The following is a 16,002-nucleotide window of genomic DNA, read 5'->3' on the forward strand; positions in this document are numbered from 1 at the left end:
TAGGAGTTTGCTCTATTGGCTGAGACTTAACTTGGCACTATAATAAACAACAGGAGGTCTCAAGCATGTTCTATTAATACTACGGAAGCCAGGACTGTTAATGCTGAGTTTAGATATTTTCTGACCACTATAAACTGAGTAATGATTTTTGCTATTATTAGAAGGTAACGGTCATAGACTCCAATTTAAGAAAAACTGCAACAAACAGGTATAGTTCTAACAGAAATAAAAATGTATAAAAATATGTATATTTGTATTCTCTTCAAAGAAAACAAAGCACAAAAGTATTAAATAGCTCAAAATGCAGATAAGATTTTAAAGAAAATTTTACTAAAATACGCCCCAAATTTAATATAGGAAAATTTTAAGAGATAAGGGGAATGCAGAGGTGCTAAAATGAGTAACACTGAACTCATACAGTCCTCAAGACTTTAAGGAAAAGGTATGTCTTTGGAAAAGCTATGTGCATAAGGTGAAATTTTATATACTGAATTGTATTTCCCCAGTGTTTTATAAAGTAAGAGAAGGTTGGCCTAAAAGAAGTATCAACTTATCAACTGTGTGGAAAATTTTTAATAAAGAAGTGATAAAGAAAAAGTCCAATCTTCAACATTCTAGGTACAGATCTGTTTGTAGTTACAGCTTTAGCCAGCAACTTGTTTGGGAGCAATTTTAGTACGGCAACACTGTCTTCTAAAAATAAGTGTATTAACATAAGGCCTATTTTAAAATCTTCTGCGTCAGATCAGGGATTGCTGAGAAGCACCACTGGTGGACCTACAAACTCAGTGTCACACCACTTACAGGACTCCTGTGGTCATCTGCACAATCAGTAAGTGGGCATGCTCAGTGAACAATGAATTAGGTCTGTAGTTTCTCAATGTACCTGGAACACAACTTTATTTCCAATTTGCAGATAACGAAACTGCTCTGCCAGTATGGCTGGATGAGCTTACATAATTTAACAAAACTTGTAACACTATTAAGGATAAATTCTACAACATTTAACAAAGTAATCCTTTCCTATTTGTTGAGAGGTAGGTTTAATTCTCTTCCTCCCCTCTTAACATACTTGGGAAATAAAATCATGAACATTCCTCATAATGTTAGTCTTATAATGAAATAAAATAGTATTCTGTCAAGACTACTGAATTTTTTTCTTTTGAATAATCTTTATGTTTTAGAACTTTGGCATGAGGGTCGCAATAAAATTGAGCAGAAAGTACAGTGTTTCCATATACCCTTCTCCTGCTTCCCACTAGCCTCTCCTATCATCAGCCTCCCACACCAGAGTGGCACATTTGTTAGACTCAATGAACCTACGTAGAGACATCATTATCATGCAAAGTCCACAGTCTACATTACGGGTTTACTCTTGGTGTTGTACATTCTATGGGTTGGGAAAATGTGTAATGACATGTAGCTACCATTATGGTATCATATAGAATCCAGTATCTAATTTCTTATAGTCTAAAGATAAAATCCCTTAAAGTTATTCTAAAACTAAACAAAAATAAAAACTTTTGGTCACAGGATAACTTTGAGAATAAAAGCGATCTTAATTTTACTTCACAAAAAGAGTTGTCAAAAATATACCTATTTATATGCAATTTTTCTAAATTAAAAAAACCCCTCCACCAGGAAAATGTGTACACTAAAGAACAGATTACTAATCAGTAACAGAGCATAGAGTTCTCTGTAGCTAAGTAGTATTTAATGAGAAATATTCTGTCCTTGTGAAATTTTTAAAAACAGGTATGAAACATTTGTATCACTTCTCAAAAAATATTTTTAAAAAGCAATTCTATGGGTCAAGTTTTAAAGTCCCAAGGAACTACTGGTAAGCATGTGTACACAAGTTTCACATTTTACCTTTCTGTAGGAATCTTCTATCGTTGGGTCATATTTTTCAACAAAAATTCCCTGAACAAACTGAACTGTCTAGAAAAAAAGAAGCAGAGAAAAATTAAGAACTTAAAAGAAAAATCAACTCTTCTAGAATGCTACTTACACCCTTATAAGTGATAAAGACTAAATGAAATTATGTGAAAATTTTGAGTAAACATGCAGATGTACAGTCTCATTATTTTTCAATACAGGGATACACCCACAACTAAGAGGGCACATTGAGAAAGGAAGCGGTTGTGTTAAAAAGCTGTCAACAATACTGCAGCCAACTCCCACTGTGAAATAATTACTATATTAAGTTTCAAAATACAATGAAGATACAAATAAGGACACAGATCCAAATTAATGAAAAAATGAAAATTTATCAGTATTTAAACTCCAAATACCTCTTTACGCATCTATAGTAACTTTTATTTCATGCTCTTAAAGGAATAAACAAAAGGTTCTAAATCTTTGAAAATCTTAAAACAGTCTAATTGTGGGGGAAAAGAGAAAAGGAAATTAGAAAGTACTGAATTTACTAAATTTACAGTCACATTCAAGTTTCATGTTCTCCCTAGAAGTAGGTATTTTTCCCATTTGCCACTGAGATTCAAATATACAACCTTTCTGATTCCAAAGCCTTACTTTTTTCATCGGAAATACTGCCTACTCATCTTTTTCAGGTTACCTACTTCTTTCTCTAAGATTTCTATAAATACAGACTTGAAACTAGGTATTTTATCATTTGGTAAATAAAAAGAAGTACAGAAGATGGTTGTGAAATATTGCCTGGACAGCTTTGAAACAAGGTCTGGTACATTGTCACCTAAAAGCAAGGAAGGGTAAGAATGTGGCCCGAGGTCACATGCACGATTTTAGCTTGAGCTAAACACATTAGCCGGAATATAGTAAACTTCACACTTCTTCCTCTAAGCTCCTGTTCTTCAAAGGAGACTCAGGATATAATTACACCAAAAACTTTAATCGTTATTTTTATCAAGGATTTAATCACCTCATCTTCTTAGCACTACATAGAATTCAAACATGGAAAACTTCCTAATATGCTTTATACTAGAACAGAGGTTCTCAAAATGTGGTCCAGAGCAGATGTTTAGAACAAAACCTATTGTTCTCATAATACCATGACGTACTTGCTTACTCTCATAAATTTACAGTGTTTTCCAAAGGGTATATAACATGTTATAGCTAGATACTAGATGCAGAAGCAGGTATGAGAACCCAAGTGCTTTCTCTAAGCGGTTGTTAGAGACTAGAAAAAATGAAAAACAATCTCCCACTTTTCACTTCCTTCTTCCTAAAGCAAGCTTTCATTGTTTCTCTGAATCTCATCTCCTCAGTTCTCAGGGACATCTTATTCATTCATACCGACTTTTATACCTTCCGTTTTCCTACTGGATCCTCCTCTTCCTTCCTTACCTACTGTCCTTTCTGTGTTAAAATCAAAAACAGAGACCAGCCTGAAAATTCCCTGAGCAGATAAAACCAGTTTAGTCTGTAAACAAAGCTTAATTTAGTTTATTTAGCAAAGCTAAATTGACCTGGGGGTCATTTCTTGCTTATGCTTCTGGAAGTCAAAAGCAAAACTTCACACTGTTTCCCAAGGTTGATTTGAGGTAACCACTAACCAATTCTCTATCATTTAAAGAAAATTCTAACACTATAACCAGTCACTGAAGAATAAAGCCACTGTTTTCTCACTCTATAAGCTGCTTTATAACAATATACCCCTGAGCCTCATTCCATGTTCTGGTTTTGAAGGTTCCGGTTTGCAAACTGTCTTTTTGGTGTGTGCACAATAAACGTACTAATTACCACTTCAATGATTCATTAATTTTACTTCTGTTATTTCTTGAACTTTTGACCCCTGTAACAATTATTCCCTTCCTCTCCTATGTCTTCATTGTCCTTTCCACGGGATTACTGCCTCCAGCACACAAACCGTTTGCTCTACCATCTCCCACCCAGAAATAAAAAATTTCCCTTAACTCCACAACTCCTCCGGCTTCACCTCCCCTCTCTGTTCCCTCTCATAATCAAACTTCACCTGTCTACAATCGTGGTTCTGTTTCTTCAGCACTCATTTACTCTTTAACTCACCCCAGCATGGTTATGGCACTATGACCTTACTGAAGCTTGCCTTTAACAAGTCCAGCTACCTCCATGTTTCTGTATCATCTCTTTCCTCTCCTTTACTTGACTTCAAGTAAAGCTGCTTTCCTTACATGCAAGTATAAGACATACTCTTCTATGTTGGATTCTTCAATCCTACCTACTCTTTAAAGGTTGAGAAGCACTCAGAGCTCAGTCCTGAGTTCTTCTTTCTCTAGTCTCTTCCTAGACAACCTCACTTATTCCTATGGATTTTTATTTTCAATTATTTTATTTATTTTTGAAAAGGTAATCCCATGGACAGAGGACAAAATACAAAAGACACAAAAGAGTATGCAGTGGTAACCAACCCTACCTATCACCTTTGTTCCCAATTATCCAATTCCACCCCCAAGTAACCAGTATGTTATCTGTAGTTTATTTAACCTTGCAGAGATAGTCTCTACATCTTATACTATCTTCCCCCTTAGCCTCCTTTTTTTACTTATCAAATGATAGTCTACACTGTTTGGTACCTGTTTCCCCCCTAAATAATACATCTTAGATATCACTATATATCAGTATATACAGAGCTGCTGCATTCTTTTTAATAGTTATATATTATTCTACTCAAAATGTATATTAAAAACTTACTTTTAACCAGCCCCTACTGGTAGACATTTAGGTTGTTTCCAAACTCTTACCACTGTAAGGAATGTTGTGATCGATATCCTTGACCATGTTATTTTGTATATATGAACTTATACGTGAAATTTCAAGAGACTTGCTGAAAGTTATATGCATTTAAGTTATTATTATTATTTTTTTTAAGTAATCTTTATACCCAATGTGGGACTCAAACTCACGATCCCAAGATCAAGAGTCGCATGCTCTTCCGACTGAGCCAGCCAGGTACCCTGAATATGTGCATCTAAAATGACAGCTATTCTCATTCACCACAGAGGTACTAATTTACAGGTACTAATTTAAAAGAAACATAATTCTCATGAACTTAAATACCGTTGATATATTCATGGCGCCCCAAATCATACCACAAGTCTCTCTTAAGCTTATTATCTTGAGGATCCAATTACTTATTTGATGTATTTACTTTAACATCTCACATAACCAAATTTGACATGACTCTTGATTTTTACTCTCAGATCTGCTCACTCTCCAGTGTTTCCTTTTTACTTAAATGATCCATCCATAAAATTAGTAGCTCAACAACTAGAAATTTGGGAATCATCCTCAACAGCGCCTTCTCTCCTAGTCCTCACATCAATCCAGCACCGAGTTACTTAATTCTCAAAACATCTACTTTTCTCTTCTTCGCTGGCACAGCCCCAATATAAGGTTCCACAAACAATCGGGTTCAGTCAACTCCCAACTGGTCTCCCATGTCCACTCAGCTTCTCTTCTAAATTACTTCACACAGGTTCTGTTTAAAATTTATATCCAATTCTGTCAACACCCCTCCCACCCCCGAAAAAAACACTTTCAATGGCTTCTCACTGTCATTAGGAGTAAGTTTCAAGTTGTTATATGGTCTTCAAGTCATGACGTGGTCCCTGCCTCTCACTTCATTCCTTCTACTTTCCTTCCAGTTCACTCCTGCCTTGGCAATTGTGACCTGTTCTCAGTTGTTCAAATGCTAATTGAGGTTCATTTGTCATAAGGGTCTCTCTTAACAGTCTGTACTTTTATTTCAAAGTATCTCTCTCAGAATTATAATGAGGGAGTTCTTCATTTAACTTTGTTAATTATTGTATCTCCTTCACTATATGGTAAGCTCCGAGGGACTATGACTGTTTTTGTTCACTGCTGTAACCCTAGAGTTGACAGTGTAGAATCTCAATAAATGTTTACTAAATAAACAAAAACTAACTTCATTTCACTTAAGTCTGGGGTGGGAGCAGGCAGGACTTACTCCACTAGTATCTGAAATAATCAGTCCTCCCCACCTGGAATGTAAGTTCCTTAAAAATGAGAACAATCTTATTCCTCTTTGAATCACAATCACAGAGTGCTTAGAACATGGTAGGCAACCGGGAAATATTTGTAAGTGAAAGAATGAATGAGCCACCGTTGTACAGACCGTACACATGTGTGGTTACTGAATGAATCTCTGTCGCCTCCTGCAGGTCAGATACTAGGCATATAAAAATACTGCCACCTTTTCTCACTAGTGACTAAACGTCTAAGGCAAGCAAATATCAATGTTCTTCTTGTACTATGCTAATTCAGTTAGAGTTAGGTGGCTAACTTACCAGAGCGGACTTCCCCACGCCTCCTGAACCAAGGACCACTAGCTTGTACTCACGCATGATGTGGTCTGTTTAAATACCGGCAATCTGGGGAAAAAAACAAAAACCTAAAGATTAATAAACATGCTGAGAATAGCCAAGAGTGTGCAACTGTTACATGAAATATATGGTATTTTGTTTTTTGTTTGCTTTTTCCTTTAAGACTATTAAGAGGAAGACAGGCACACAGTAAAACCATGCAGATTCTAAGCTAAGTTTATAGGACTACTGCCAGGCATTTTAATTCATTAAAGATCATCTCTGACTAGGCATCAATCACCATTAGAGCCTGTTCATGTTACTTGTAAGTAACTGTTACTTGGAAGTGACTGACTAGAAAATAAGGTGATTAAAACTAGTAGTTGTCTTATAACTACAATCATGAACCCAATTCTTCATAAAGCTATTGTTTAAACAACTAACACACTTTTTTGAAAAATTCACTCATTAGCATTAAAGTATATGTTATTTTATTTGCTTAAAATATCATGGTAATTATATACTATTTTGATCATTATTCTATTATAGCTGAACCATGTAAAATATTACCTTGAAAATTATTAGGATACGAAAGGGATGTTAATTAATGAAATTGTTAAAACTCTATAAGTAGGTATTAGCAATATACTCCATAAGGCCCAAATTGCTAGAAAGGATAAAAAAAAATATATAAACTTTATCTTTTTTATCTCCACAGTTATCTTTTTTTTTTTTTTTTTTAATTCATGAGAGACAGAGCGAGAGAGAAAGGCAGAGGGAGAAGCAGGCTCCCAAGGAGCAGGGAGCCCGATGCGGAACTCGATCCCAGGACCCTGAGATCATGACCTGAGCCGAAGGCAGACGTTTAACCATCTGAGCCACCCAGGCGCCCTATCTCCACAGTTATCTTAAAAGGTAAAAAGGCAGGAAAGAATTTCTAATGGCCATGATGGAATAAGTATGAATGGACTTTCTATCCCACAGTAAAAACCAAAGCCAGATAAAATATGTGAAACAACTGTTTTCAGACATTTGACAATAAGCAGTACAGGACTATGATCGCCGAGTGATGTGACAAAATGAAGTGAGGCCTACACCTGCCTTGGCTTTCTGCTTGGAGGCACTTTTCAGACTGAGGTACAGGGGGGAAGAACTCAAGCAGAGACCAGAATGTGTATCAGAGAAGAGGGAGTTAAGCACAGAAAATTCCAGAAATCTGCACAGGCGTTCACTCGAGTCTCTGACCAAACATTAAGCAGAGCATGCAGGATGAAACTCCATGAGGTAAAGGCAAAGAATATATAGGGATCTATAAGCTGAACAATTCCAGGTGCTGAGAAATATTGGGAGTTTTGGTCAGGAAAGTTCCCCTTGTTGAAAAACAGGCAATTCACTTGAAATCCCAGAAGACTGACTGACTTCTTGAGAAGATATGCAAGACAGAAGAAAATGGAGTATCTTTAAAATGCTTCAAGAAGGGGCGCCTGGGTAGCTCAGTCGGTTAAGCATCAGACCCCTGGTTTCTGCTCAGGTCATGATCTCAGGGTCGTGGGACTGAGCCCTGCATAGGACTCCACGCTCAATGTGTAGTCTGCTTCTCCCTCTCCCTCTGCTCACCCCTGCCCCCTGTGCTCTCTCTCTCTCAAATAAATAAAATCTTAAAAAAATAAAATAAAATGCTTAAAGAAAAAAAATGGTGAATCTAGAATGTTAAATACAATGAATCTATCCTTCCAAAATGAAAGTGAAATAAAGTTTTTTTCAGGAAGGAAGGAAGGAAGGAAGGAAGGAAGGAAAAGGACATGAAAGGAAACAAAAGAAGGAAAGAGGGAAGGAAGAAGGAAAAGCTGGGGAAAAAATTTTACCAGTACCATTTAAAAAAAGCAAAGGAAGGGCGCCTGGATGGCTCAGTTGGTTAAGCGACTGCCTTCGGCTCAGGTCATGATCCTGGAGTCCCGGGATCGAGTCCCGCATCGGGCTCCCTGCTCGGCAGGGAGTCTGCTTCTCCCTCTGACCCTCCTCCCTCTCATGCTCTCTGTCTCTCATTCTCTCTGTCTCAAATAAATAAATAATTTTAAAAATCTCTAAAAAAAAAAAAAAAGCAAAGGAAGTTCGTCGGGTAGAAGAAAACGGTAACAGACGGAAATCTGGATCTACATAAAGGAATGAAGATTACAAAAGGAATAAAAAGTACCAAAAATGGTGAATGAGAGTAAATCTACAAGACCTTTTTGACCACTTAAAGCAAAACTAAGTAACAATATACTACAAGGTTTTACAACACACACAGAAGTAATAGCACAATAATACCACAATAATAGCACAAAAAAAGGAAGGGGACTGGAAGTATATTGTTCAAGGTTCTTACAGTGTATTTGTAGTAGTATAATATTATTTGAAGATAAACTGTCGTATGTTAAAGATACATACTGTAAAACCCAGAGCAGCCAATGAAAACAAACAGATTCATCCAAAAACAGCAGAAAAAATACAAAAAGGCAGAAAAGAACAAAGAAAAGATGTGAAAAATATAAAACAAACAGCAGGAGAGCAGAATTAAAAGGCAACCACACCATTACATTAAATGTAAATCATCTATTCCAATATTCCAAAATTCCAATTCGAAGTCAAGATAAGAAAGCAAGACCTAACCATGTTGTCTTCAAGAAACAAACTTTAAAGATACAAGGAAAGTTAAAAGTAGTATTTGTTGGTGACAAAGTAACAGTTGCTGCTAATATCACTACTGTGGTTTGTTGCCTGCACTCAAAATAGAAACAAATACTAGAGGTTAAGGAAAAATAAAGATTTTTTTTTTCTATACAAGTGTTGGGGACCCTAGATTATGAATCCCTACCTCCTCCAAGCAGTTAGCATTTTGGTTACTCTAATCAAACTCAAACTTTTTGGTTTCACATCTTCTTTATACACTTTTATATTCTTAAGAGTTTACATTTACATGGATTCTCAGGAATGGATATTGGATTTTTTCCAAATACTTTTTCTGCATCTATTGGTATTATGCAGTTTTTCTTTTTCTTCCCACTAATATGTCTGCTCTTTCCACTTCTATTCAACATTGTTCTAAGCTAGATATAGTAGGGTCTAGCCTATGCAAAAGGAAGAAGTAAAATTGTCTTTATTCACAGATAACATGATCCCATATGTACAATACACAAAAAGAGCTACCAGACTTACAGGTGAATTTAGCAAGATTTCAGGATAAAAGGTTGATACAAAAAAAATAACTATTATATTTGTATGTACTCTCAAAGAACTGAAAAATGTAATTTAAAAAATACCATATACCAAAAAAATACCATTTACAATAGTATCTAATAAGAAATAAAATACTTAAAAGATGAATTTAACAGAATATGTGCAATGCTTATATACTGAAACTACAAAACATGGCTCAGAGAAATTAAGGACATAGTAATTAGAGAGACGTGCCATATTATATTAAGATATGTCCATATTATTGTTAAGATGTCAATTCTCTCCAAGTTGGGTCTACCGATTGAATGCAATCCCAATCAGCAGGTTTCTTTTTTGTAAAAACTGACAAGATGACTTTAACATTTTTTTGAAAATGCAAATAACTTAGTATAGTTAACAGTTCTGAAAAAGAAAAAAAAGTGTTACACTGATTTTAAGACATAATATAAAACTACAGTAATAAAGATATTGTTACTGTCATAAAGACAAACGGATCAGTGGCACCAAATTAAATCCAGAAATAAAACCACATATCTATCTTCAGTTCATTTTTGATGGAGGGACTGTCATACCCATCCTTCAAGATAACCCCCCAAGGATCCTGGCCTCCTGGTATTCATAACTTGTACTGTTCACTCTCAGTTTTCATATCCCTGTGTAGTTTCTTCCTAAGATTGGTTGTGTGACCAACAGAATATGGCAGAAGTGACCATATGTGACCTCCTTTAAAAGGCACTGCAGCTTATACCATGGTCTCTGGGATCATTCTAAGAGAAGCCATTCACCATGTCATGAGGACATTTAACTATCAGCCCTTCAGAGAGGCCCAACTGGAGAGGAACTGAGGACTCCTACCAACAGCACACTTTACCAAACATGTGAGTGAGCCCCCTTCAGAAGTGTATCTTGCAGTTTTAGTCAAGCCTTAATTTAGAGGATTGCAATCTTATGAGACCATAAGCCAGAACCTTACAGTCAAGCCACTCCCAACCCCTGATCCACAGAAACTGACAATAAATGATTAATGTTGCTTTAAGCCCAGTAAGATTTGTGTTAATCTGTTACATAGGAATAGATTGTTTAAGATAGGGGCAAAAGTAATTCAGTATGTAAAAGTCTTTTGAACAAGTCAAGCTGGAAAAAAATAAATTTCAACTCTTACCTTTGTTCATAATAGCCAAAATCTAGAAACAACCCAAGTATCCATCAAGAAGTGAATGGATAAATTGTGGTATGTCCAATCAATGGAATACTACTCAGTAATAAAAAAGAACAAACTACTGACAGATTCAACAAGATGGATGAATCTCAAAAAACACTCAGCAAAATACACAAGAGTGACTACTTTATGATGGGGCAGGGGTGAGGACTATACTCACATAAAGGAGCATAAAGGAATTTTTCTGGGTGACGGAAATGATCTGTACTTTGACAATGGTGGTGGTTACATAGGTATTTCCATTTATCAAATCTTACTGAATTGTACATTTATTTTTTAAAAGATTATTTGAGAGAGAGCGTGCACAAGCGGGGGAGCTTGTGGGGTGGGGGGGGAAGCAGGGGCAGAGGAAGAGGGAGAAGGAGAATCCCTAATGATCAAGGAGCCAGACGTGGCACTCCCCCACAGGACCCAGAGATCATGACGCTTAACTGACCAAGTCTCCCAGGCGCCCCCTTTTTGAATTGCACATTTAAAATAAGTACATTTTAGGAACCCTCATGCACTTTTTTTTTTTTAAGATTTTATTTATTTGAGAGAGAGAGAATGAGAGACAGAGAGCACGAGAGGGAAGAGGGTCAGAGGGAGAAGCAGACCCCCAGCTGAGCAGGGAGCCCGATGTGGGACTCGATCCCGGGACTCCAGGATTATGACCTGAGCCGAAGGCAGTTGCTTAACCAACTGAGCCACCCAGGTACCCCCCTCATGCACTTTCTATGGGAATGCAGACTGGTGCAGCCACTTCAGAAAACAGTATGGAGGTTCTTCAAAAAATTAAAAACAGAATTACCATATGATTCAGTAATTCCATTACTGGGTATTTACCCAAAGAATATGAAAACACTAATTCGAAAAGATATGTGTACCCTTATGTTTATTGCAGCATTATTTACAATAGACAAATTATGGAAGCAATCAAAGTGTCCATCAATAGATGAATGGATAAAGAAGATGTGGTATATATAGACAATGGAATATTAGTCATAAAAAAGAATGAAATCTTGCCATTTCCAACAACATGAATAGATCTAGAGAGTATAATGCTAAGTGAAATAAGTCAGAGAAAGAGAAATACCATATGACTTCACTCATATGTGGAATTTAAGAAAAAAAATAAATGAACAAAGGAAAAAAGACAAACAAACCAGACTCTTAAATATAGACAACTGATGTTTCCAGAGGGGAGGTGGGTGGGAGGACAGGGGAAATAGGAAAAGGAGAATAAGAGTACAGTTATCACAATAAGCACTGTAATGTACAGAATTGTTGAATCACTATATTATACACCTGAAACTAATATAGCACTGTATGTTATACTGGAATTAAAATTTAAAAATAAATAAAATTTTAAAAATTTAAAAAGAAAAAAAAACAGGGACATTTTATTACATGTAAATTGTAGCTCAACAGAATTAATTTAAGAAAATCCAATGGGGAAAAAGGTAAATTTCTCAGAATACCAGTTACATATATAGTTTTATAAACTGAATGTGTCGCCCCCCCAATATGATGATATTAAGAGGTGGGGCCTTTGGGAGGTAATTAGGATTAGAGGAAGATTAGATGACTGGATTAGTGCCCTTAATAAGAGTCCCAAGAACTTGCTTCTCTCACTCTCCACCAAGTGAAGAAACAGACAGCCACCTATAAGTCAGGAAGCAGGTCCTCCTCAAACACCTGATTTTCCAGTGCTTAATCTTGGACTTCCCAGCCTCTAGAACTATGAGAAATAAATTTGTTGTTTAAGCCACCTAGTCTATGCCAATTTGTTCCAGCAGCCCTTACTAAGAAATATAGTAAGGATAAATTATAGTAGACTATGCAACAGACATGGCAGCAGGTTATGATTGCTGTTCTGAATCAAAAAACATTTACAAAGTATCTCCCAGGTACCAATTCTGTATTAGGTGCAAGGGACACAAAAATGAAAAGTATGTTTCCCATCCTTGAAGAGCTCATGGAGGAGGAAAAAGTAAGTAATTACAATATGATGTGAACATGTTTTTGTGTGTGTGTGTTTTTTTACAGAACAGAGATTAAAAGGTTGGGGAAGGATGGAGAAACAGAGGAGAGAGCAGGTTTTTCAATGGAGGTTACAAGAACTAAATGAAAAACTGAATAGGAATGTTCCAGGTAAGTAGGGAAGGGCATTCTAAGGAGAGGAAACAGCTTGAGCAAATACTCTAAATCACTAAATACACAAGATCCAGGGAATACCCCACAGCTGGGTGTGGCCAGAACAGAACTTGTTTAAAAGCAAGGTATGGAGGGGCGCCTGGGTGGCTCAGTCGTTGGGCGTCTGCCTTCGGCTCAGGTCACGATCCCAGGGTCCTGGGATCGAGCCCCACATCGGGCTCCCTGCTCAGCGGGAAGCCTGCTTCTCCCTCTCCCACTCCCCCTCTCGCGTTCCCTCTCTCTCTGTGTCTTTCTCCGTCAAATAAATAAATACAATCCTTAAAAAAAAAAAGCAAGGTATGGAAAATGGAGCAGGGTACGGAGACTGGGTTATGCTTGCAAAGGCACTTAATCATGTAAAAGAGTCTACAATTTAGTAAGCAATGGGGAGAAAACAGGTTTTTTTTTTTTTTTTTTTTTTTAAGTAATATAGTCAGATATATATTCTGGAAAGAAAACTGCTAACAGTATATAAAATGGACTGAAGGAGACACCAGAGACAGGGAGAATAGTCAGGAAGCTATTGAAATAGCTCAGGTGGAAAATGACACAGGCCTGCATAGCAGCACCAGGGCTGATGAGGGGACAGTGGTTTTCTGAAGGTAAAACCGACAGGCCTCCGTAGCTAGTTACAGGTTATTATTTAGGGGAATGTAGAGGAATCAAGGGTAACTCCTAAATATCTACTTTGGGTAAATTAGGTGGCTAAAAGGAGGTTTAAAAAGAAAGTTAATATTCCTGCCCCAAATTAAGTTTGAAATTCCTATGGGGAAAAGTAGGTAATATGTGGTATTTAAAACTCTTGTCTGGAAGCTCAGTAGAAACCAAAGGGCTAGAGGGTACAGACTTAGGAGTTGTTGTAAGCAATGTTAGTAGTTAAAAACACAGCAGATGAGAATTTATTAGGTGAAAATAGAAGAAAGCTAAGAATTAAGCCCTGAAAAAGACCACATTTTACAATGTAGATGTACAGGAAACTGGAGGAAAACATGAGCTGGAAGAGGTTCGTGCTGGACACTAATCATCCTATACCTCTATCTGTATCAGGTGGTTCTCTGATTTCTATGAAAACAAAATTAAAACAAACACCTTGATTATTAAACACAAGAGCATATATATATCCAGACAGATCTACAATATCTATAACCCCCTCCTCAGGTCCCTGGTGATTCTTAGCTGGGGACCACTGTCATTTTAACAAGATGTAAATACATCATCTCTCTAATCCGAAAATGTGTATCTTTCAAGAGGGAATCCTAATATAGCAAGGCTCATTTATATTTCCCAAATTGCCTCCTAGGGCAACAGAATTTGGGAAAAGCACTCAGACATGGCCAAATTATTTTGGGTATTCTGCAACAACAAAATATTTGGCCCCTGTTCCTCAAATCAAGTAGTAAGATATTCAAATCCCAAAGTTACTTTTCATATATACGATATGTACAGAACTTTACACCTAACAAATACCATGGGTCATGAATGTATACACATACACACACATGCAAATACAAAAATAATATAGCTCAGATAAGAAAACACACACAAATACCCAATAAGGAATAATGTGGATTAATATTTTCTTTTGAAAGGGGTTAGTTCTAACTCATTACTGCCAAGTTAGAAAACCACTATGTTCTTCCAAGCAAATCCCATGCCTTTTTATGGAAATCTCTTGTGCCCTGCACTCCCAACACAGCACCAGAAAATTTCTCACTCTGGTTAAGATTCTCTGACAAATAAGGAGGACAAGAATAAACATTACACTATGTTTAAATTTTAAGTCAATCTTGAGTTCCTAACATTATAGTCTAAGCTATAATACAATTTTTTCATTCTTCCTTCAGCAAAACTTCTAAATTTCACAAAATAACATGACTGTCTTTATGACACAAATCAATCCCAATTTTGTTTCAGTTTTTAAATATGTAAGCTAATTAATTACAAGATGAAATAGTTTCTCCTACACAAATGAACCTAGAAAACAAAGTTCATTTAAGGAAATTTGGTTGTGATGAGAAATTTCAGAGAAAAAATTTTTTACATTAAGGAACACTGAAGGTAGTTTTTTAACAAGCAGTTATATTGTTGATTATATTTACAGAAGCCATGAATATTTTATTTTATTTTAAAGATTTATTTACACATTTTAGAGAGGGGGAGAGAGGCAGAGGGAAAGGGGAAGAAGACTCTTCGCTGAGCCTGGAGCCCAACAGAGCTCTATCTCATGACCCCAAGATCACGACCTGAGCTGAAACCAAAAGTCAGAAGCTCGACCAAGTAAGCCACCCAGGCGCCCCAGAAGCCATGAATATTTTAAAACTGACAACTGACCACACATGCTGGGGGTGATGGTTAAGTAAATATGGAAATCATGGTAAGATTTAATCTCCTAAAATAAAGAACAATGTTCTTCACATTACTTCATAATGGAAATTCAACTTTTTTTGGTAACATGAAATCACATTATTATCTCATTGCAAGAATCTCTTCCTTGATACTTTCTCTTCTTGTTCTCAAGATTAGCACTTTGGGGGTAGGATATATATAAAGTGATCAGACATCACATATTTGTAAATGAAGTATATAAATTAGTCTTCACAGTCTAAAACCAGGCACATTCAGCCCAACAACATTCCTACCCCTTCCCATAATGAAAGGAGATAAACTCTTATAAATAGAAGAGGCCAACAGGGATTCTCAAGAAGAGCAGACAATCACAGATTTGAGGAAAACAATTTGACAGAGGCAATGAATTCAACAAACAGAAGAACAAAAACCAAAGAAAAAAGTTAAGAGGACCTAAAAAGCACTGTAAAATAAATTAATATCCCTAAAGAAACTTAGAAAGTTATCAAATCTATGCAAAAGATACACTAGAGATTTAGGAAATAAAATATATGACCACCAGAAAAGAAATCAGTAGATGGGCTGAAGTGAAAAATGGATATAGCTGAAAAGCAAGTCAGTGAAGCAATATACTGAACCTACCCAAAGAGTGCACAACAAAAGGATAGAGAGATGGAATATATGAAAGAAAGAGGTAAGAAGGCTAAATCTCAAAGTTCTACTAACTATCTGACAGGACGTCTAGAAACAGAAGAATTG

At 36.4% G+C, this 16,002-nt stretch overlaps 1 protein-coding gene across 1 annotated transcript in view; it reads right to left on the minus strand.

Moving 5' to 3' along the window:
• Positions 1–16,002, minus strand: part of RAP1A (RAP1A, member of RAS oncogene family) — a 73,009-nt gene that overhangs the window by 17,100 nt on the left and 39,907 nt on the right. Inside the window, exons 2-3 of the mRNA XM_035017770.1 lie at positions 6,270–6,353; positions 1,873–1,941 (exon numbers count right to left, since the gene is read on the minus strand). Coding sequence (XP_034873661.1) covers positions 1,873–1,941; positions 6,270–6,326 — 126 coding nt within the window. The 5' untranslated portion in view covers positions 6,327–6,353. The remainder of the gene's footprint in view (positions 1–1,872; positions 1,942–6,269; positions 6,354–16,002) is intronic.

The sequence above is a fragment of the Mirounga leonina genome, unplaced genomic scaffold (genome assembly GCF_011800145.1).
Source record: "Mirounga leonina isolate KUSES-001 unplaced genomic scaffold, KU_Mleo_1.0 Mir_173, whole genome shotgun sequence".
In the NCBI taxonomy this organism is placed as follows: Eukaryota; Metazoa; Chordata; class Mammalia; order Carnivora; family Phocidae; genus Mirounga; species Mirounga leonina.